This window comes from Ochlerotatus camptorhynchus, unplaced genomic scaffold, assembly GCF_037179485.1.
Source record: "Ochlerotatus camptorhynchus isolate MF236.1 unplaced genomic scaffold, CSIRO-AGI_Acam_v1.1 ptg000093l, whole genome shotgun sequence".
In the NCBI taxonomy this organism is placed as follows: domain Eukaryota; kingdom Metazoa; phylum Arthropoda; class Insecta; order Diptera; family Culicidae; genus Ochlerotatus; species Ochlerotatus camptorhynchus.
The window spans coordinates 1-23,898 of NW_027040583.1; the positions used below are offsets into that span (position 1 = coordinate 1).

General features: G+C 37.6%; 1 protein-coding gene across 1 annotated transcript in view; it reads right to left on the minus strand.

Moving 5' to 3' along the window:
* Positions 1 to 617: 617 nt before the first annotated feature.
* LOC135698672 (ras-specific guanine nucleotide-releasing factor 2-like) overlaps positions 618 to 23,898 on the minus strand; it is a gene marked incomplete at its 3' end in the record, with an annotated part of 206,776 nt that continues 183,495 nt past the window's right edge. The window contains exons 18-21 of the mRNA XM_065218750.1: positions 1,286 to 1,640; positions 1,073 to 1,170; positions 880 to 999; positions 618 to 780 (exon numbers count right to left, since the gene is read on the minus strand). Of these exons, the coding sequence (XP_065074822.1) occupies positions 618 to 780; positions 880 to 999; positions 1,073 to 1,170; positions 1,286 to 1,640 (736 nt within the window). The remainder of the gene's footprint in view (positions 781 to 879; positions 1,000 to 1,072; positions 1,171 to 1,285; positions 1,641 to 23,898) is intronic.

Consider the following 23,898-nt stretch of genomic DNA (forward strand, 5'->3'; position numbering starts at 1 on the left):
CAGCCAAACTAAGCATCGTTTTCATATCTTTCACTTCATTTCAGCGTGAAACTTAACCTAACCGAACATTTCAGTGATTTCGTAAAAGTGCAATATATTTTACAATTTCTAACAATGCGAATGTCCAACCCACCTAATTGACCTGCACCTAATGTAAAGTATTAGTATTTTTACGCATTAAGGATGATTGCTAGTGAACGAATATTTGTATGGACTGCCAGATTTTAGGCAGGCCACGTTAATAACCAAATTTTCAGGAATCCTGTTCACAAGCAATCTAGGAATTTTGACGAATTACGATGTAATATGTATCCTATCTTAGACGATTTAAAAAAAATAAAATTTTAGGCCATTGATCAACTGTAGACTGATTCAATTTTAATTCCATGATTTATAAGATGGGAAAACTTTAACCACAATTTGCAAATGTTCACACAGCTGCGTAAAATTTGATGTGACTTTTTCTTTAAAACATTAGGAACATGAAAATAAAGACAAGTATCATGCAGCCGTAGGCTGTTTGAATTAATAACATCAAGATGGCTTTGGCGTGATACTGTGGCTGAAGCAAGTAAAAGGTTGTCATTCCAGAAGACGGCATCATTTTGCATACTTACTGTTCTCGGTACTTTGTCCCAGGTTTTCTTCAGTCGATACACTGCCGCATTGGTGAAGGCAGCACAGATTTGCAGCACTCCATTAAAGTTGTGCAAACAACGACAGATGTCCGCAACGGCGGTCCACTTCTCGATGGCAGCTACCCGCGCCGCCATGTTGCTCCTGAGTGGGGGACAACAACATTGAATGAAAATCGAATCAAAGCTGGAAAACCGTTCGGTCGGAAGTAATCATCCATTCCCCCCTTTCCACCATACCCACCTCGATACGATCTCCGAGCACACCAGTCGAGAGCCATCGTTGAATCGTTTTGTCATAAGAATGATATGTTCTGCACGTGACTTCTTGTCAGATTTCATCCACGCCTGACCGAGAAATTCCCTAATTAAGGCAGAAGAGTTTAATTAAATTTACTGTCGGAAAATGTTCCTCGGATATCGATTGTGTGACATACTCGCTTCGAATAGCCAGAAATATTTGATGATCCAGGTACGTCATTTGTTCCGCAATTTCCAGCGCTGAAAGAGTCTCTATACTTTCCTTGCTTGGTGTCTGTCGGAAGATAGAAAACATTGTTTGAGCAGCATATTTGTCAGTGAAATATTTTAGACCACAACACAACAGCAATTACTCCAATTGATCAACTCAGTCGCAGAACATAAGTTACCTGTGGTGGCATCAACAGCTTATCAAGGTGGTGTTTCCCGCTGTCGATGTCATCACGACACAGCAGTCGTAACAGTTGGGATGCAGCTCTATGCTCGGTTGGCAATAAGTTTGGACTGCACGTAATGTCGTCCAGGAATGCTATCGTCTGTGAGCGCAAAGCTGCGTCCTGCTCAAAGTCCTGGAAGTGCTTGGACACCCAGTGCCGCAGGACGTTGAGCACGCGCATCGTAGCCGGTGAACTGACAACAGATTCTTTTCGGTTCCTAGCTTCCACTTCGGGGGGCTCGTCCCTAGGATTGCTGGAAGCTGAGGTAGCGATTGCGAAAGCCGCTGCTGCCGTTGAAGTGCTACTCCTGACGGGCCGGTGCAAGCGTTTTATTGAATTTTGATTATCGCATTTACGATTTAGCATAGTCGATAGTGTTTTGTTTGATTCATTCGAAATGGAATCCGAAATGACAGACGAAGAGAAGAATGAAAATAAATCAATCCATCGCATCAGACCATTGAAACCCGATAGGTGAACCAAAACCACTTCATCATCATCTTGGTCAAAAGAATGTAGTAGACGGGAAAAGTGTAATGAAACTTAAAGATTGAAGGTGTGAAAAAGACATTCATCCACAAACACACAACGATACTGGAATCAAACACATTGCGGCAGTATACATCTTTATTCACATTTCATTCAGGCATTGTAGCGGTATAACAGTTACAAACCACAACTTAGGTAAATTCATTGTCACAAATTCACACGCTTCAATCCCACAAAAACATCGGTAAGATTAAAGGGCCCTGTTTCTCGGAAGATTGAACAAAATTTCGGAATTTGGGATTTTAAAATTTTCAAGACGCTTAAAACTGATAAAATTCAAACACTAAAAATTTGTACAGCTTGAGAAAAGTATCAAGACTATATCATTGTAAATATTTCGGTTTTAGCAGTCAGTTTTCATAAGATTTTTAGAAGCAAAGTTTATGCATTAGAGTGGGTCATCGTTATATGGAAAAACGCAAACTTTACCTCACTAATCGAGAACAACCCTTTTTTGGTTCCATTTGGAGTCCAAACAACTGTTAAAAATTTGGGGACAATTGGTTGTAACTCGGTTTTCCGCATTGCGTTTGAAATTTGTATGGAAATTAGTATGGGAAAACCAATTTTTTTGCATTGTTATCTCTAAAGACCACAATTTTGCATGAACCGTGCAACTAAGTATGTACAAATATAGTCCAGGAAGTGCCTAATAACTTTTCCAAAGGAAGTACGCGGTGATAGAATGTATCTACAAAAAGTTATAACTATTCAAATATTTATGGTTTGAATTAAACACCAAAAATCCCTTTTTCTGCCAACACTGCCGGTGTACCAATGGGAGTCAGATTCCAAACTGAAATAATATCGGAGTTGCTTATCTTTCCGATTTGGTATGTTCAGATGAATTATTCAAAAACAATTGCTATATTTCATATGTGTAATTGGAGAGAGGGGGTTAATAATATACCGCATCCCCTCACTCATATCAATTGTTTCAGTTTGAAATAACTTCGGAGTTTCTTATCTTATCGATTTGGTATGTTCAGGATGAAGTATTAAAAAAAAAACGCTCAATCTCATACGCGTTGTTAGAGAGCGGGGGAGGGGGGAGGGATTACTATATGCAGTTTTTAAAACGAAAATTGTTGTAGTGCAAATATTTAATATCCACTTGTCCGTTCATTTGTTAGTAAGAAAATGTTGTTTGAATTATTAGCCGCTGGAAAATTTTAAATTTCTATACAAAGCTTTTATTTGAAATATTTAACTGCCATTCGGGCCACCCGCATATAGAAAACACAGAAGTAGTCGTACGTCTAGAACCAAAAACAAGAGAAAACGAAAACTGTCTCCACCAGTTTCGTCTCAGACACAGGTACAGTCGGATTTCGCTTGTTGGGCTAACTTTAAGTGGGCTAAGTTTCAGCTGGGCTCCCAAGCCAAACGTCACTTCTAACAGTGCACAGTGGTCCAGAATGCAGATTTAGGTGGAATGATATGTTTTGAGCCTGAAATTGGAGCTTTAGACTAAAAGTCTCTTCTACAAAGTTGTTCCTTATAGTTAGGCCCTCATTTTTATAAATATGAATTCTAGGGTGGTTCCTATTATCATTAAAATCAAAATTTCTAACTTTTTTGTTTGAATAAATTAAGGTATACATTCTTCCGCAAAGTTATAGCTGAGCTAATTTCAAGCAACTTTGTTCATTGCAACTTTTTTGTATCTCTTAAATTGGCCGATTTAGAGCTATTTTCTTAAATTGAGTTAGGGTGGCTCTTAAAAAAACAGTTTTTTTGCTCTATTTTTCTTATTTCGAATCTGGTTGGGGCAAACAAAAAAAAAGTTTTTTTGCAGCATTTGAAAGGGCGTATGTTATTCTCAATAATATGAAAAAATTGGAGGTATGTTATTTTTTAAACTCGTATAAAATCAATTTGAATTTATTCATATTTTTTACTATATTTAAGTATAACTTTTTAATTATAAGAGATACAGGCAATAAATCCAGCTATAAAACATTCGTCTTAAAGAGTTTTAAAAGTCTCTAGAAGATGACTTTCATGATAAATTTCAAATAAAAAAGTTATTGGCAAAATATGGATTTCATAGGACCACTCTAATGACAAATTTATATAAAATGTGCTAGTACATTTGTTTCAATATTTGGACATTTAGTGTCTTCGAAGAAGTTTTTGTTCTTAAAAATTCCCTTCTTTTGGTGTTTGCAAACGTCAGGGTGGTCCTCAAATTAGGGAATTTTTAAAACTAACTTTTTTGTTTTACAAAATATAAACATGTGTTGTTCAAAAAACTTGTAGTTAAGTTACTTGCAAGCAACTTTGTCTAAGAAAATTTTTTTCTATCTCTTAACGTTCTCATTTTAGAGTAATTTTTCGGAGTTGACTTAGGGTGTTCCTGGAAAAAATAGTTTTTTAGCAATAACTTTTTTATTTGAAAATTCTCATGAAAGTTATCTTCTAAAGACTTTTAAAACTCTTTAAGACAAATGTTTTATACCTGAATTTGTTGCCTGTATGTCTTCTAATAAAAAAGACATATCCAAATATGTATGTATGTATGTAAGGTAGCCACCATCCTTTCAAGACTTGTCTTGGATGCAGCTCCACTTAATAGCAAGATCAATTTGAGCTACCGATCTGAATTCACTATATCGCTGTATGAAGGGCCAAAAACGGAGGGGTGGACCCGTAAGCAGAGACACTTACGCGAAATCCACGGGAATTTAAGAATCTCCTTCCAACGATACGCTCCAACAAATCGAATAACACAATTCGCAATACTTATTAAGCTTCCTACTGGATGGTTTGTTAAGAAGGGCGCGTCAATCGCCCTGAAACTGATGGAGTAGAATTCACACCACCATAATCGAATCGGTAGGATAAAGAAAATGATAGTGTTTATTCCCTCCTAGACTTCGGCTGTCAATCATACCATCGTCCAGCTTCAGTTTGAATGATACCCTGATGCTCCCTCCCAACCCAGTATTTATTTATATAATGAAAATATATGCAATGGAGAAATGAAATATATCAGAACATTAAAATATGACATAATGAATTTCATTTATATGGATAATATAGTTGCTACTGCAATGAAGAAGTATTTTACATATAATAAGATGCAGCTCTACACCTCCTCAGCTCACAACAGGTGGATGCAACACTGAAATGTATAGGATAAATATATTTTGCTCGAATGATACTAACTATAATGCTAAAAATTGTGATGAATAACTAACATGACGAGAAATAACCTGCTTAATAATTATAAACATATAATATTATTTAATGTTTCTGCTTCATCAGCTTCATATTAATTTCGATGACTTGCTTGGGTAAACTGAAATAGTAAGCTAAAGGTAATAGTATATCATGCAATGTATAATTTATATAATATATGTAATGAAATCCAAAATGTATGTATGTATGCAGGTATTTCCTTAAAACACAGAAAATATAACAAAATACCAGTGGCGTCCCGTAACCTCACTATTTACCTTTGCACCAACTTTCAAAACCAGATTTAATGCCATATTCATATTCGAATCGGTTGAAAATACACTCAATCTTCTAGTTTACTCGATATCTATCTATTGCAAGCAATATATTGATTATTATTTATGTTTTGAGAGTTGGTGCACAGGTAGATCGAGGTTAAGGAAACGCCACTGGAAAATACAGAAAACCTCGATTTTAGTCACTCAAATTCTTTACACTCAAGCTATATATGAATATTTTAATTGCATGGTATGATTGAACTCAACTTTGCCAAATTAATGAATCCACAATTTAAGTTAAGAATCAATTTGCTAAATAATCGAGGTTGTTTGAGCTACAAGAGTTATAAAAATAAGCATCAATGATTAATTCTTGAAATAGCAAAACTCTGCAAAGGTAAAACAATTTAATAACATATGGTGATATTCAATTTATTCTCTGGGTAATCAAAATTCTGAAAACCATAGATATCATATTATATTATTATAAAATAAATGTAAATAACAATGATTTGATAATTGATACACCTTCTGTAAATGAAAATTATAGTTACAATGATATAATGAGATTTTAAATATGTGAAATAAAAATTTTACTAGTCATGCAATATATAAAATATAATGAATGTAAAACAAACAAGTACCGTAAAACAATGAATGTTTTTCAAATTTTATATTTTTAAAACAAGTTCTGAGGATCCAAGAGTTAATTCGTTAGTAATATGTTGAACGAAAATTAAAGCATTTGCACTATTTTTTTTAGTTTTGTGACCTAACTTCTGCATTTTGATTTGGGGTTAGTGAAACTCAAACAATTTAGTTCTTTAAATATGAAACTTTGAATGAGTATATAATCAGAAAACTTTAAAAGCAATAATAATTCAACATTGAATTTGTGATGGCTGCATCGGAAAAACATTTCATAAGTGATGGTTTGCGTGCTTTTTCAAAAGCGCGAAAAACACGAAAATGGTTTTTTAATATTTTTTTAAAATATGTAACACATACTATGTAAAACTATATACAATATCAACGGAAATATCCTAAGCTACAATATGGAATCAATGTTTCTTATTTGGAAAATGCACAGCGAGTAAATTTATTCTTTATATTATACTATCAAAGTTAACCACATTATCAAAGATACCTCGTTTTACGGTACTACAAAATACAAATAAGCTCGATTTTAGTTAACCTCCGTACATTTAACTGATTTATTCGATATTTTATTGGAATTGAAACAATATCTTTATAATGCACCATGGAATCTTTAAACGCAATATGGAATGCTTTTATAAATATTGGTAAACTTTAATAATGGATCAATAGTCAGAAAATCGAGGTTATTTGGACAGTCATGCATTACAATGATGTGAACGAAGGCTGAAAAAGTGTAATGGTATTATTCTAAAAAAATTCCATCATCGAAGAGCTGAGAATCTACTTAAAGATTTAAATCAATAAATCCAGCCTAAACGGAGGACTCACGAACACAATAAGCTCCCCCATCACTCATATTCCGAATCTGATTATTAAATGAGTATTTACAAATATACAATTAAATATATCAACAAGTAATGGAATTTTCTCTCCGGGAATGGATAAATAAAATGGTTAATTGCTCTGTCATATAAACGTTGAACATACATTAGAGAAAATCAATCAATGTTACGTTGCTTCTTCCAGTTGTGTTTTGATCCTGTTTTAAATATTTGTCATTGAATATATAATAATAATATAATAGGACCTGGGATTTATTAAAACTCAAACTCCACGGTGGTGCCCTTTACACAAGAATAAGCCTCTACTGCCGATGATCTTTTAAACCTGGAGACAAAAAAGCTACGAAAAAGCGCTTATGCCTTCATTAAATTCTACTCATACGCGATGTTAATAAAAAATAATAAGATTCTCTTGAATGGGTCGCGTCGCGTCGCGTCCACTCCGGCCGCGGCCTAAGACGGGTACAGAATCCATAAAACATTCACATTTTTGAGCTACCGTGCCCCTTACTTCACGCTTGACGCTTTACCAGCGTAAAAGCTAGCAATGCTAAATACTAATTACTGTACATAAGTAATACAAATCCTTATTTTTGGTAGCACTGGTAGCAAGCTCCAATTTCCGATGCGCTGCAACTCCGTTGTCAGTATATTCTAATACACACGTGCACGCTTATGCTATACAACTAAATCGAGATCCATCGAAGAAGTGCGAGCCAGAGAGAAACGCATTGATTGGAAACCAATGAAACCCTCCATTTCCGTGTGCTAGATAGGGAAAGACGATAAAACGTTATAAAGCTCTATGCATATGAGAATCGAATTCGATTTCAACGCTGTTCCCCTGCAAGCGAGTAGTTCGTCAGATCCAAAAACGAGCCAACGAAAGAGACGATCAGTTTCACATTACTCGATCTCCTGTCCATGTCATGGATTCCAAGTCATAAAAGCAAGACAAATGCCACCCGTGGATGGACCATCTCTTGCAACTCAGCACACTCAGCACATTCAAAATGCAATGGTATCCGAAAAACATAACTAAGGGCAGGAGGAGAAGCTATCTTTTCCAAAATTTTACGTGATACAGTTCATGGATGCCCCCTTAGTGAAAGAGAAAGAAAGAAATAGGTAGATGGTAGAATGGAGAGATCTCACCAATATTGATATGCGCCTGTGTTCCGTCTTAGCCACACGGGCACGCTCGTACTCATAGTTGTGTATGTATTTGCTTAGCAAACACATTTTACAATCATCGTACGCCGGTTCCACCGATTCTGCTGCATCTTCAACAAACACAACACGAGCCTTTTTGCACACACATAAGCTTGCCCAAAATCGAATGCTTTTAGCTTTTCGGAATTCACAAATGACTTCGTTTTTTTTTCATCCTTTCCACATTCACTAACACAAAACAAAAATTTTGCATCCGCCATTTCTTCAAGCCCATTTCACTATGATGGCATTGGATTTTTTTCTTTTAACTTCCGTTCACTGCACATCCTCTGAATAGAGTCATTATCAGTCATTATTGTAATAATGTCTTGAATGACAATTTAATCACTCCTCCATGCAGCCGAACTAATAAACTCGCCGACACATATATAAAAATGTAGATATACCGGGAGAAAACTTATGCACCTCCACTCGCGGCAAAACCACGATCCGAACTGAAAGACATATCCAAATATACTAAAAAATATGAATAAATTCAAATTGATTTTATACGAGTTTAAAAAATAACATACCTCCAATTTTTTCATATTATTGAGAATAATATACGCCCTTTCAAATGCTGCAAAAAAACTTTTTTTTTGTTTGCCCCAACCAGAGATATTAACATTTGAAAAGTGCATATTTTTAGTATACAAACGTCAATAACTCTTGATTGGCGAAAGACATTGACAAGCTTTGCACAGCAAAAATTTGCGCCTTCTTAAGATCTAAAAGTTATCTGAAGACTCCTTTGCTGAGAAATTCGAAATAAGAAAAATAGAGCAAAAAAACTGTTTTTTTAAGAGCCACCCTAACTCAATTCAAGAAAATAGCTCTAAATCGGCCAATTTAAGAGATACAAAAAAGTTATTTCCAACAAAGTTGCTTGAAATTAGCTCAGCTATAACTTTGCGGAAGAACGTATACCTTAATTTATTCAAACAAAAAAGTTAGATTTTTGATTTTAATGATAATAGGAACCACCCTAGAATTCATTGTTATAAATATGAGGGCCTAACTATAAGGAACAACTTTGTAGAAGAGACTTTTAGTCTAAAGTTTCAATTTCAGGCTCAAAGCATATCATTCCACCTAAATCTGCATTCTGTACCACTGTGCAGTGCTGATTCCTTTTTGAAATTTCGATCGGCTACATGCAAAAACCGGCAAACGAGTGGAGCAATGATACAGATTATTTAAATGCGATACAACGAGTTGCTTCCTTGATGGTTGTCAACAATATGGCTGAATTAGGGGTGAAGCTTATTTCTGACTTATCAAAAAATCCACCCGAGACCTAGTTCAACAGCAATATTTGCTTCAAGGGATAGAACAGCATCGAAAAGAGTACATTGAGAATTAAAATGAAATATAATCAATACAATCCAATGACATTTGTGTGAATATATCTGACATTGTTTATTGCACCAAAAGAGTAGGGAAGAGAATGGTAGTACTCGCTTTACAACTGCTCTTATGAGATTAAGCAAATGTTTTTGAATAACCCATCCGAACAACTCGAGAGATTGAAAACTCCGAAGTTATTTTAGTCTTTATCTTTACTTTCATTGATATAAGTGAGAGCCGGAAGGCATACAGTAAGCCCCCCATATCTAACTACGCATATTAAATGGAGCACATGTTTTTGAATACATCTGAACATACCAACTTGACAAGATCAGAAACACCGAAGTTATTGCAGTTTGAAGCTTTACTTCCATTTATATGATTGAGGGGGTGGGGTATAGTTAGCCCCCCTTATCTCTTAGTATGCCTATGAGATTGGAAAATTGATTTGGAATAATTCATCTGAACATACCAAATCGATAAGATCCCCGGGCAGGATCTGAAGAAGTGGGTCACCAAGACCGTAGACCAATCCTGGACCCGGGACTGGCTCGCCGGAAGTATATTGTTTATACGGAAGATAAAAGGGGACACCAGCAGATGGGAGGATCCACCCCTCCACCGTGTTTTTAGGCACTTCCTGGGCTATACTTTAACGTATTTAGATGCGTGGTTTGTGCAAAATTGTGGTCCCTATTAATAAACATGCAAAAATGTAGGTTTTCCCATACTAATTTCCATACAAATTTCAAAAGCAATGCGGAAAGCCGGGTTACAATCAATCGTCCCCAAATTTTGCACAGTTGTTTGGGACCCCAAATGGAATAAAAATAAATTCTGAAAAAATAATCATGATGACTCATCCCATTAAGCATACTTTTATCGGAGAGTGATGATCCCATTTTAAAGCAAATGTTCAAAGTATGAGAAAAAAGTAAATCTGTTCCGCAAACTGTTGCTCTACACCACATAAGCTCGTACATGTCAGTAATGAAATATTCATTTTAGAAAAGCTTATTTAGGCGGGCTCTTCTCTCCACTCATTGGGATGGCATGTTTTTTGACCGGTTGTTGTTGTTGGAAGGAGATTCTCATTTATCCCGTCGTTGCACGTTGGTGATGTTGCCCACGGATTCACCCAAACCATTTTTGGTCCTTCATGCAATGGCAGGTTGACTACAAATAGAAGTTAGTAAACTTGATCAAGTCGAACAGCGAGGATAATCTACAGTCCACCAACAGTTGTCTTGCTTATAGTGAGTGGTGGTTCCATATCATTATCAAAAGACTTCGAAGCTGGTGAAAACCTTCAGATTTTATAAACGAGTAAGTTTGGATACCACTGCAACTCCAATTTAATGTCGTTTGATATTCATTTCTACAAATAACAACTAGTCGCGTTGTGTGATTTTACTCTTGGTGAAGGTTTCGAGAATACCGATTTAATGTTATTCTTTGGCTGGAAAAATAAAGCGAGAAAGAACTAGGGAAGCCATGAAAGATGTCTGGGACGGGGGGGCGACCCCGGCGTAGTGGTTAACATCCATACCTCTTACGCCAAAGTCACGAGTTCAAATCTCACCCCCGGACAAGTCACGAATGACCCAAGAGTGTTAAAGTGACTATAATATAAAATTAAAAAAAAAAATGTCTGGGACGGTAGAAGATCCTCGGAGAGGGGTAGGCATTTTTCAAGGTTCCACAAGCCAAATTGAAATGAGAGAACAATACAAGAACGAACTCTGAAAAGTCATAAATTGTCAGTCTTATCATCATCGGAGGTAGTACTTCATCGGAATGTTTACCTTTTAGTAAACGGCTACATCGTATTATTCACGAGTTACAATCATAAACGAAAAGTGCTGTATGTGTGCACAAATCTTAATAAACATAAAAAGGGAAGGGATATATATAAGTAAAGGGTATGAGGTAAAAGAAGAAATTGTACAGAATTTCACGAGACTTTTGGGTTTTGACTATGAAAACAACAGAATTAGGTAAGTTTAACATGCAGAAATGGTTTTGCTGGCCAGTCAATTATGTAATTTTTCTTAATTCATAGGGTCTTACAGAACCATACAGAGCGAATATGGTGTTGTAGGGTTTTCACACAGCATACATCTACTTTAGTTTTGAGGAGATGCAAAAAAAAACTAAACAATCAAAGTTGCACCAAATTGCTTCCTTATTTCTGAAAATTGTAAGGCTTAATATTTAGTTTTGAGCTGTTTTTGTAGCGAACTGTTAGATCATTGTGTGTTATACTTTTTTCAGACATCAAATAATTTTTCTAGTTTATGTCCTTTGTGTGACATAAAGGGTTATACGGTCAAAATTTGGTCAATATCAACTTGACGTATTTCTTTCAATTTTGCATTTAAAAAACCTGAACACCCCTCATTTTGAAGGTGTGTGTGTGTAGAATGTTGCTCCTATTTTGATTTTGGAATTCACTCTTCAGTTGTCAAAATGCCGTCCAAGCAAGAAGAGCAGCGTATCAAAATTTTGCTCGCGCATCGCGAAAATCCGAGCTACTCGCACGCAAAGTTGGCAAAATCGCTAAAAGTTGCCAAATCAACCGTTACAAATGTAATTAAAGTGTTTGGTGAACGTTTGTCGACAGCCAGGAAGTCTGAATCGGGGGGAAATCGAAAACCGGAAGCCGCTGAGACGACAAAGAGAGTTGCCGGTAGTTTCAAGCGAAACCCTAACCTCTCTCTCTGAGATGCCGCAAATAAGCTGGGTGTATCGTCCAATTGAGAAATACTGGGCTATTGTCAAGTGGAACCTAAAGAAGACCAAAAAAACTGCTAAGGGCGAGCAGCAGTTCAAGGCAAACTGGCTTTCTGCGGCGAAGAAGGTGGACAAGGTGGCTGTACAAAATCTGATGGCAGGGGTCAAGCGTAAGGCCCGGCAATTCGGATTTGGAAAAGCGGAAGCCTAACTGAATATTTTTCCTGAATTTTATACTAATTGAACTTGAAAAAAAAATTTAATTTGATTTTTTAAATAAACGATTTCACCGATTTACACGCGTTTTCCCTTGACCAAATTTTGACCGTATCACCCTTTAGTGCATTTTTTTTTTATTCATTATAGTCACTTAAGTGTTAACTCTTGGGTCATTCGTGACTTGTCCGGGGGTCAGATATGAACTCGTGACTTTGGCGTGAGAGGTAAGGATGTTAACCACTACGCCGGGGTCACCCTCATAGTGTATTTTACCAGTACTATTTTCAGAACGATATTCCTGAACGAAAATTTTAGGGTTCCAATTTTTTTTAATGTCACATGATGCACCTGAGCTTTAAATTTTTTAACATCGTCGACAATTTGGCGCAGCATTATTCAGCTTGATCTGTTACTTCTTAGGACTCCTGAAAATTCTGAATCGTACAGAAAGTCCTCCATTGACATCAATGCGCTGCCTCCGTCTTCATCTACGACAGTACAAACTTTACTCTTCCTATCCGAGATTCATTTTGCTCTATTTAGTTTTTAAGATACAATTTACACAAACAAGTGACCATCATCGGATTGCGGAGGATGCTCCGGTCCAATAAAATTTGCTGCACAATGAAGTGGACTATATACAAGACGCCAATAAAACTGGAGGTCCTCTACGGCCACTAGACCTGGAAAGTTCGAAAAAAAAAGTCTTGAAAATTCATGTTCCTGTGATGTACATACATTGAGCATCATACATGATAATCCATGGCCCACTTAGGGACGTTTTTGGAAGCTTTTGACGTCTATTTATTGATAACAACAATAACAATAACAATGTATTTTTTCAGTTCGCAGAATGCTCTTGTTTGAACGGCGCCGGTGGTGTAGTGGTAAGCGTGATTACCTCTCACCCCAGCAGGCCTGGGTTCAATCCCAGTCGGCGCCGCCGGGATGTTCTGAGGCATAACATCTCTGATCACGCCTTCCTTCGGATGGGAAGTAAAGCCGTTGGTCCCCGGTTCATGAGTTTATGGGTCGATAGGTAGGGTCCAGGTGTGGGAGCTGCCTTCCTGGCGTCGGTAGCATTGGTGCTCAGCACGGAAAACAAGATCGACGGAAAACAAACCAAAGGAAAAAAAAAAGCTCTTGTTTTGGAAACAGAGGAGCGTAGAAAAAAAAATCGTGCACAGTCACCTGGAAAATCCATCGTAGTCCACGTCCAAGCTGGCAAAAGTGTTGAATATTCCTAGAAACACCGTATGGCACGGGCTAAAAACGTACAGGTCCTTGACGACGAATCGGAAGCCTCAAAGTAAACGCCAGAGTGGAACTGCCAACCTTTAGTCCTATGGAAAGGTCGTGAGGTCCATCAGAAGCAACTCACCCAAGTAACAATTTTGGTTTTATAAAGGTTCTGTAGACCATGATTTAGACTTGTAGCATGCTTTAAAACCTCCATAAAACTTGCAATGTTAGTTGGGCAGGTATGTTCGATCGCGATTTGAGTAAAAAGTACACACTTAGATTTTTTGCCGAGATGGGAATCACCGAGCAGCTCGGCATTTTATTTTGCTGGATCTTAGTGAAAAACTTGCCGAGATTCAGCAAACAAACGGGAATTTTGCCGAGATCCCAGCTACCAAACATAAATTTTGCTGAATCTGGGTAAATTATTCACTGAGACCCACCCAAGTAACACATTTTCATGCAATTATGTTGAGCAAACTTCTTTACAACCAAATTCAGTTGTATAAAGGTTGTATAAACTGTTATATAACATGTGTGTTGCTTGGGCAGGTAAATAAAATGTCAAGCTGCTCTATGGTGCCTATCTTGGCAAAAAAAAATTAAGTGTGTATGATGTCGCCCGTAATACAGTGTAGCGAATTCGCTACTGCGAAGGCTTACAGGCATATCACGCCAGTAGGCAATCAAATCACCAGTAGGCAACTCAAGCAGAATACCATAGCTAGAACCCGTGCTCGAAAGCTGTATGACAACCTGCTGACCAAGTCCGGTGAGTGCATACTTATGCATGATGAAACCAATGTAAAGACCGACTTCAGACATCTTCAAGGAGGTGTCGTATGCCCAATCTACAAAAAGGGGTACAAGTTGGATTGCTGCAACTACCGCGCGATCACACTGCTGAGCGCCGCCTACAAGGTACTCTCTCAAAACATATGCCGCCGCCGGTCACCATTTGCAAGAGAGTTCGTGGGGCAATACCAGACGGAATTCATGGGTGCCCGCGCTACCACTTACCAAATTTTCGCGATTCGGCAGTTTCTGCAGAAATGCCGCGAATACGATGTACCCACACATAATTAGTTCATCGATTTCAAATCCGCATACGACACAATTTATCGAAATCAGCTATGGCAGATTATGCACGAGTACGGATTGCGGGATAAACTGACGCGATTGGTCAAGGTGACAATGGATCGAGTGATGTGCGTTGTTCGAGTATCGAGGACACTCTCGAGTCCCTTTGAATCTCGATGGGGGTTACGGCAAGGTGATGGACTTTCGTGTCTGCTATTCAACATCGCGTTAGAAGGTGTGATCAGAAGAGCTGGGATAGACACGAGTGGCACGATCTTCAGGAAGTCCATCCAGCTTCTTGGCTTCGCCGATGACATTGACATCATGGCACGGAACTTTGAGACGATGGCGGAAACGTACATCAGACTGAAGGCTGAAGCTAGGCGGATTGGACTTGCCATCAACGCATCAAAGACAAAATACATGAAAGGAAGAGGTTCTAAGGAAGACAATGTTAGCCTCCCACCCCGATTTCAGATTGACGGTGACAAAATCGAGGTGGTCGATGATGGGCTCACTGGTGACCGCCGAAAATGATACCAGCAGATAAATTCAAAGACGCATTATGGCAGGGAATCGTGCCTACTGTGGACTCCAGAGGTCGCTCCGGTCGAATAAAATTCGCCGCCGCACGAAGTTGACTATCTACGGTGGAGTGCAGATGGATGACGGAACGTGGAGGAGGCGAATGAACCACGAATTGCACCAGCTGCTGGGAGAATCATTCATCGTCCACATTGCAAAAATTGGGCGACTACGGTGGGCTGGGCACGTCATAAGAATGCCGCACGACGACCCAGTGAAAATGGTTCTAGAAAGCGACCCAACAGGAACAAGAAGAAGAGGGGCGCAGCGGGCAAGGTGGATGGACCAAGTAGAAGGCAACCTGCGGACCCTTCGCGATGGACCCGCATTAAAAAAAATTGAGGCTAACCCGACAGTGTAGCTCCCTATAAATTTTTTAAAATTAACTATAATGGCGTCTTAAGCAAGGACCCGGCTGGCGGCCATGTTTATGATGCTTACATTCAGTTGTAAAATACTGCCCAAAACACGTAAAGACAATGGAATAAGGCCCGAGATTTGGTCAGGGTTGCCAGGCCCCGACCATTTAGTGACAGATCATTGCAAGGACTGCTACTCTACTAACAGCTAATCTACCTCCAAAACGAACAAATTGCTTCCTATGTTTCACTCTGAGCTAAGATATCTATAAAATGCAATAAATAGGGGGAAGTGGGGTATTATCATCCATATCTTCGTTCACAGAGCCACTCGGTCAGCTAAACCACTTTAATTCGATTCTCCAGAGAATTTTACATAGGACTAGCCCCATTTTGTCGATCATGTTTCACTGCGAGCTAAGAGATCAATGAAAAACGCAATAAAATAGGGGGAAGCGGAAGAAAAAACCAATATCTGTGAATGTGGACAAGGATAACAATATTTGGTCTTATTTGACTAGAGCGATAGTCAAAGCAAGTGTAGATAGGGGCAATTATGGTTTTGGTACATCTGTACCTAGTATCGACAGGGGAGTAAATGAAGTTTTGAGCGCTAATTGTTTGCATGAAGGTGCATCATATTTCAGAGCATCGTGTTGCAAAAAATGAACACTCTAATCTAAATACGATAATAGTTGAAGATGTGCCGAAGCCGTAATTACGGCAAACAAACTGCTTTAATTATTTATCTTCAATTCCACAGTACTCGATTCTGCCCCAAGTCTCCGAGGCTTTACTCGATGCGATACAGCCTCAGTTTCCAGCGGCAATTGAATTCCCATGAGTACACATTAAAAGCTTCACTCGTAGGAAGTTGCTCTCCATCCATCAGCGTTTTAATTGAAGTTGTTGGATAATTTCCGCAGCTTTCTTCCAACGGATGAAATTCAGCGGTGAGCGCTCATAAACGATGCTTCCATTCGCTAAGAGGATAACAGTCATGAAACAGTAAATTGTGATTTAAATTGCACAAGGGTAGCCCAAGTTTGAAACAATTTCCCATTCGCCTTCATTTGCCGTTTCCTGTTTGGTCGTGGGTGGATAGTGAAAATAGGAAGGATATCATAACTAGACGTGAGCTAGGTTGAGCATCATGGAAGTCTCAACCGGTAAACAGGCAAAATGTCAGGACCAACTTTTCCCTTCATTTGATGAGATGCGTACTTTTACCAGATACATCAATGTGTGTATGAGTGTATGTTTGTGTTGGCATAAACAAACGTGTACATATTCTTCATGGAACTACATATTCAAGCATATGGAAGCAAGTAGAAGTTTGGACAAAGTTTGGCAGTGCTGATGCCATGTTTGAAACCTTGTTTAATTTGGCGGCAAAGATCGACATTACCAGTGAGAAAGTTGATATTGATTTTCGGTATGTTTACTGAGCAATGATGACTATTTTAAATGATTTCGATACAAATTTGATATCTAAGATTCGTCTTAGAAATGCTGAGCGGTTGAATTAATGGTTGAACATGAAAAAATCCAGACGCATATAAAACGCTGCCATCCGGTCAATACTCCGGAGCTAAGGCCAATTGAGGAATACTGGTCAATACTGAAGAAAAAGGGTGGAACTGCAATTGACCTGAAAGGTTTCAAGCGGAAATGGAATTTGGCAGCCAATCAAGTGGGACAAGCCTCCTGCAAAAGATGATGGGCAGTGTATGAATAAATGTTCGAGCAATGGCCGATGGTAAGAAGGAACACTGAAACAATGGTCTTACAATAAGCATTATACCTACTTATGTATATAGCTGTTACATTGAACTTTGAAAAATAAAACGCATTTTTAAACCCCAACATCATTTTCGTGTCCGGATTTATCCATGCTCAACCTATTGGGAAGCTTTGGTACGCATGAATATACACATTAGGGTGGGTACGCTTCAATATGCACATTAGGGTGGGCTCTTAAATTGACCAAAAATATGCTTTTCATTTATGGAAGGTCGCTTAGGGGATTATTTTTTAATAATCGGACAGGTTTGGGTCTCAGAATTTTAGTTGAAGTTTTTGGGCTTTCGTGGACATCACGTACCTTTAAAATGCATAACTCATGAACCAAGTATCATAGACACATTTATTTAGTGAAACTATAACTAAATTATCTCAGTAAATCATAAAAAATATAATCTGATAAAACATTCCCATCGAATTTTTTTCCACGGATGAGGAAAATTAAAAAAAAAACACGAATAACCATCTTTTCTAAAAATATTGTCTAACTTGATCATTTCTTATCTTTGTTGTAAAAATGTCTGTGGGTGGTGTGTCTTACCGTTTTTTTTTTTCTTCTTATGACTGAATATTACGCATTTTCCACCCTACTGGACAAATAAGCGCCTTTTCACTTATTAAAAAGTTTGATAAAAGTGCACGTTTATGTCAAATCGTTTTGTTGTCTTGGGTGCACTTATTTCTTGCTCCATAAGGAATAAGTGCACCGAAGACAACAACACGATTTGACATAAACGTGCATGTTGACTATATGTTTTAGTATTACTTCTACGTGAAGTCAACGATTTACATAGTTGAAGATGCTAATTTCAAATAACAGACTGTAGTGGTAATTTTTATACGATAGATGGAGTAGATGAAAGCATAGAGTTGATAGTTCTTTCATATGAACTTTCATCTACTCCATCTATCGTATAAAAATTACCACTACAGTCTGTTATTTGAAATTAGCATCTTCAACTATTAAGAGATGAACTAGCCTATGGCTAAAAATCTCTCAAATAAAGGAAAAAAAATCCTCAGCTATGTAAATCGTTGACTTCACGTAGAAGTAACACTAAAACATATAGTCAAAGTACATAACTCTGGATGGGAGCATACCATCAATTACTGTCAATGGTCGAAAGGTACAGTAGTAGCACCTACCCTACCCGTGTCCCCTCGAGATCGTCAAGTCGACGATGACAGGAGCACATATCGTGGTAGGGGTAAACAATAGTTGCAATTTCCAAACCTACGACTGGATTCCTTCCTTCAAATAACAACTGAAGTGCGGTAAAAAATCGATAGAACTGTTTCAAACACACCGTTGGTACTTGAGCGGGTCGGTTTTCATCTCTTTTTGCCAGTGGTGGCGGGGGGGAACACCCCTCACCATCCCTCTCCAAAGGGGGAGTTTGGTAAAGAGAGATGAAAAAAACGATTTGTACCTTCCTTAAAAGTTGTCCTAGCTCGCTATTCTAATATCTATACGCAATCTTCACACTGCCCTACTCTAACGGAACTATCAACACTATGTTTTCATCTACTCCATCTATCGTATAAAAATTACCACTACAGTCTGTTATTTGAAATTAGCATCTTCAACTATATAAACGTGCACTTTTATCGCACTTTTTGCATTTTTGGAGCAGTCCAGTATAAGTTGCAACCAACAATAACTAACGGCCACACATACACCATACCATACGAATCTATACCAATATCGAAAGAAAAAAGGTCGAAGAATAAATCGTCGAAACACAAAAGGTCGAATGGACAAAAGATTGAAGAGACAAAAGGTTGAATTTGACATAGAGGGACAAAGGCCGAATTGACAAAAGATGGATAAAAGGTGAAATGGACAAAAAGTGAAATACATAAAACCATAGAGGGATAAAATTTCGAATGTAGAAAAGCTTTAACTGAACTTAGAGGGACAAAAGGTCGAATGGACAAAAATCTGACGTGAATAAAAGTTCATAAAAACCAACATCAAAATTGACAAAATATTGTTAACACAATTTTCGTCCACAGTTTAAATAACTTTTAAATAAAATTCTATGCAAACAATCCCAAAGAACTGCTCATAATTTTAAGAAGGCATATATTTAAGAGAAAAACTGTTATTTGTCGTTTCAATTGTCATGACATGCACAGTCACATTTTGTTATCTTAATTTTCTAAAGAACTGTGTATCCTCCCATTTTATCCTCCAAAATTTTTACCAGTTTATCCGTTTCGACCTTTTGTCCATTCAAACTTTAGTCCATTTGAACCTTTTGTCCATTTGGACCTTTTGTCCATTTGGACCATTTGTCCATTTGGACCTTTTGTCCATTTGAACCTTTTGTCCATTTGGACCTTTTGTCCATTTGGACCTTTTGTCCATTTGGACCTTTTGTTCATTTGGACCTTTTGTCCATTTCTATATTATATCCATTCGACCTTTTTTCCTTCTATGTTCAAAACATCATTTTGTTCCTTCGATCTTCTGTCCATTTAGACCTTTTGTCCTTCCTCGTACCTAGCTCGGAAAGTAGACAAGACGCTCTCATACAAAAAGAACATGGTAGGGGCCATCGCGGCATACAAGAAGTAGAAAAACAGCTGAAATGTTCCTACTACTTTCCTAACATAGTGAAGAAAATAAAAAACTACAATAAAGCCAGTTCGATATGCTCTCAACATAAATACGTTGACATGGATATTTTCGGAATGGATAAACATCTTGAGCAAAGTCCATCGACTGGAATGACAGCAAATCAACATCAAACTGAAATCGTTATTTGATTTCAGTTTACGTAATTGACAAACTGTACAACAAATTTTGATTTCTTTTTTCTGTACATTTGCTCTTCAAATATCTTTTGTAGCAGTTTTGTTTTCATTGTCATAGCAGAACATTAAATTGGATACTCGTTTTATTCTCAACAGGAAAAATGTACATCAAATCAAGTTTTTAGTTTGCCATCACTGATAGCAGAATAAGTTTTCAATGTGATGTCACAGGAAGATACTTTTGCTCTCAATCTTGATATTTCAACCGTTAAAATGACCTAAACGACAGCAACCTGGGTAATTATTATCAGTGTCATCAAAACACCAAATTTAGTTATCCAGTTGGATCTCAAACTTTACCGGGGTATTCTACATTATTTGACAAATTTTGTATTGGTATTAAGATCCTGAAGTTTTCAACGTTTTCCAAAATGTCCTGGGGATAAGATCTTGATGTTCTATAGACTCAGTGTGGTTTGTACGCACGTTCTTAACGTATTCAATACAACATCCGAGCATTTTATAGCTTCGTGATAACATGTGCATCATCGAATGATAACAATAATATATATTTAATGCTCTCCAAACCATTCTGGAGCTAAGATATAAAAGTTCAACATGCTCAATATCAGTGGCGTTGCGTCCACATGTGCAACCTGTGCACGACGCAGGTGTAAATAATTAAAACAAATGCGTTTAGATTTTATGGTCACATTATAGCTGTACTTCTTTACTACAGACCATCAGTGACCATGAATACACTATTTTATAGTATGGTTCAATTAAATCTTCGACCTTGGTTTGTTTCAAAATAGATTAAATTCAGTTCGGATGGTCTGCCTAATCCCTAATGCATTGATTTCTAAGCATGTTGATAACACTACCATGACAAAACTCGTTAAATATTGCACCTAAAAGCGAGCTTTTTTGGGTGGCGGGTGACAACTTTGTGAATGGTCAAATGCCTGATGTAAGCCAAGCAGACCTCTTGAAACATACCACAAATTTTTCACAATACATGGCGGTTTGCATCACTAGTTGTAATTGAAGCAGTCACGCGTCAAACGGGAGCTACACGGAAACAGCAGTCTGGTACGCTTTGGACGTTGTCATACTTGCAGACCGGTTTGAATGTGTGAGAGTAAATAAGAAGAACTTTGTGATGTATGGGTGCCCAAAGCGTGCATTTCTCGCTGTGCACTTGGATATCTGATTGTAGACAAAGAGAGTTATGGAGAAAGAGAGCGCAAAAGCCCACTCTCACTCTCTTGTCAGTTCTGAATCTCTCAATTAACGATAGTTGCGTCGGTGCACCTGTAAAAACTTATGAGCTTCCCCTGGTTCATTCTGATAGTGCTGTTCTGATGAATAAAGAGTTGATTAAATCAAGTTTGCTACCCAGTGAACTATAAATTTTCTCTAGATTTTGACACTGTTTTGTATCAAAAAAAGTTTTCGGAAGTGTTCAGTTTCCGGGTTTTTTGATGGATAATGCATGGGATAGTTGTCAAAAAACCTAGGAAACTTATCCATTGTGCTGAACATTGCGTTAGGTCCTAAGTAACATTGACAGATTCTCTCCGTTGACTTTCTCTTTGTATCTCAACGGCTATGTAAAGACATTCCCAGGTATTTTCAGCACACAGATCGATAAAAGAAGCTTTCATCTAGCATATAATACGACAAACATAATAAAAAAAATGGTTATTTGCTCAAGTTATTAACGAAATAGAAAGTCAACGAAGAGAATAGACCAATATTACTTAGGACCTAATGCAATAATCAGCTTGAATTAGTTAAGTTTTGCAATTCCTCCTACTTCGTTAAGCGCGAAAAGGGCCATACAAGTTTTGTTTATGCAAGATGATAGGCCCTTCAAATGTTACGTTAGGTAGTGATTAATATAGTAATGGAGAATATGTCCCTCGAATTCATGGAGCATTGAAAAATAAAACAAAAACTAATATGTGGTGGTAAACTACAACGAACAAAGCTTGGTGCACAGGTAAACAAATGAGACACGCGACGCCTCTGACAATATATTATTGAAAAATGTCCTGAAATCTTTCTGGGTTCATTTTTAAAAATCTTTATGAGTCCATGAAACTCAAGAGATCCTGTTTTGGTGAAAAAATGCAACTGTCCCCTGCTACAGGTTTTCCGGATGCATACGAGAAGTGGTGAATGTGGTCAATGATGCATTTAAACATTATCTAAAGCCTATTGAATAAAAACCATGAAGAAAGAGCTATCTCACGGTAGGTTTTGAGCAATTAAAAGAATAACCAATTCCAGGGAAATGGCCATTTCTCGGTTGATTATAAGCCGATTTTAGTTCTTGACGTATCTTCCGCTTTGGAAATGGTTCTTATTCCTTTGTATTCCCTAAAAATATCGATTTTAACCGGGCTTCTATAGAAAATTACATCACAGTTTTAGCAAGTTCGACAAGCCCTCCGGAAATCCGGGATATCTCCGGTATCCGGTGACCAGGGTTATTTTCGTGGCTAAACCATAAAACTAAATTAGTTTTCTAGTCGAATGCTCTTGAAAAATTAAAATCGAACCATGTTTGACGAAGTTAAAACACTCCAAAGTTGAACAAAAATGATGGTCAACACCGGTCATAACGTCAATGATGTTTTATGAATTCGAGGGCTACGCTCTTCTCCGCCAGATGCTCAGCCGTTGTTGGTACCGGCTCAGTCGGGCGTGCTTATTAATGTAATAAAGAAGTAGCGAACGACAGCATAAGAAGGCCACTCTTTAGATTATTGAAATAATCAACTTTTGAAAAAGTAATGATGCAGAGTTCTTTGCTATAGGGGGTTATTCCGAGAGTCGAAGTGACTTTTGTCACTAGTGAAGTGAGAAAAATCACGTCGTGGTGACGTGACTCTCCATTTGATTTGCACAGAGAGTCACGTCACCACGACGTGACTTTTCTCACTTCACTAGTGACTAAAGTCACTTCGACTCTCGGAATAACCCCTATAGTATAGTTTGTGTTGTAATTCACATTCTAGCTTGATAACGTCAAGTTGAAAGACGAGCTAGAAGAGGTGAAAAGCAAATCATCGCTGAAAACTCGGAAACTGTTGTTGGAAGGGTTTTGCTTGAAGTACCCAGCCTGTCAACGATACCATTTTACCATTGTAGACGAATTACGCGTATCTGTCAAGGATAAGCGAATAAAATAGTAGTAAATGGAAATTACTAATCCTTCTCTTTTTCTTTATACTCCTTATAGTTCTTTTCTATTCCACCGTGGTCTTGGAAACTAGCTAGCCATATATGGGCCAAATAGGAAAATTCACTTTTCCCATACGGTATCTTACTCATAATTAATTATATCTTAACTCATGAGTATGATTGCAAAACTGTGAACTGCAAAGTTTAAGGAAATTGATTGGGCTTTTCGTTAATAATATTTTCAAGATTGGACACTCACAAATAACATCTCAAAAGGATGAAAATTACTAAGTGAATTTTAACCTACGAGTATCTCGAAAATAACAACTTTGGGCAATTTAAGCACCAGCAGCTTTTTTGTTTGTAAATTTAATGTGTTTTAATAATAACACCAATTAAAAGATATTTCCTAACTGTAGGTAGTATTTTGGAACAAAGTACTTTTTTCAATAATTCATAACTATTTTGTTAATGAACTGCCCAGCAAATAAACATTGTCAATAGGTATCACTTAATCTAAA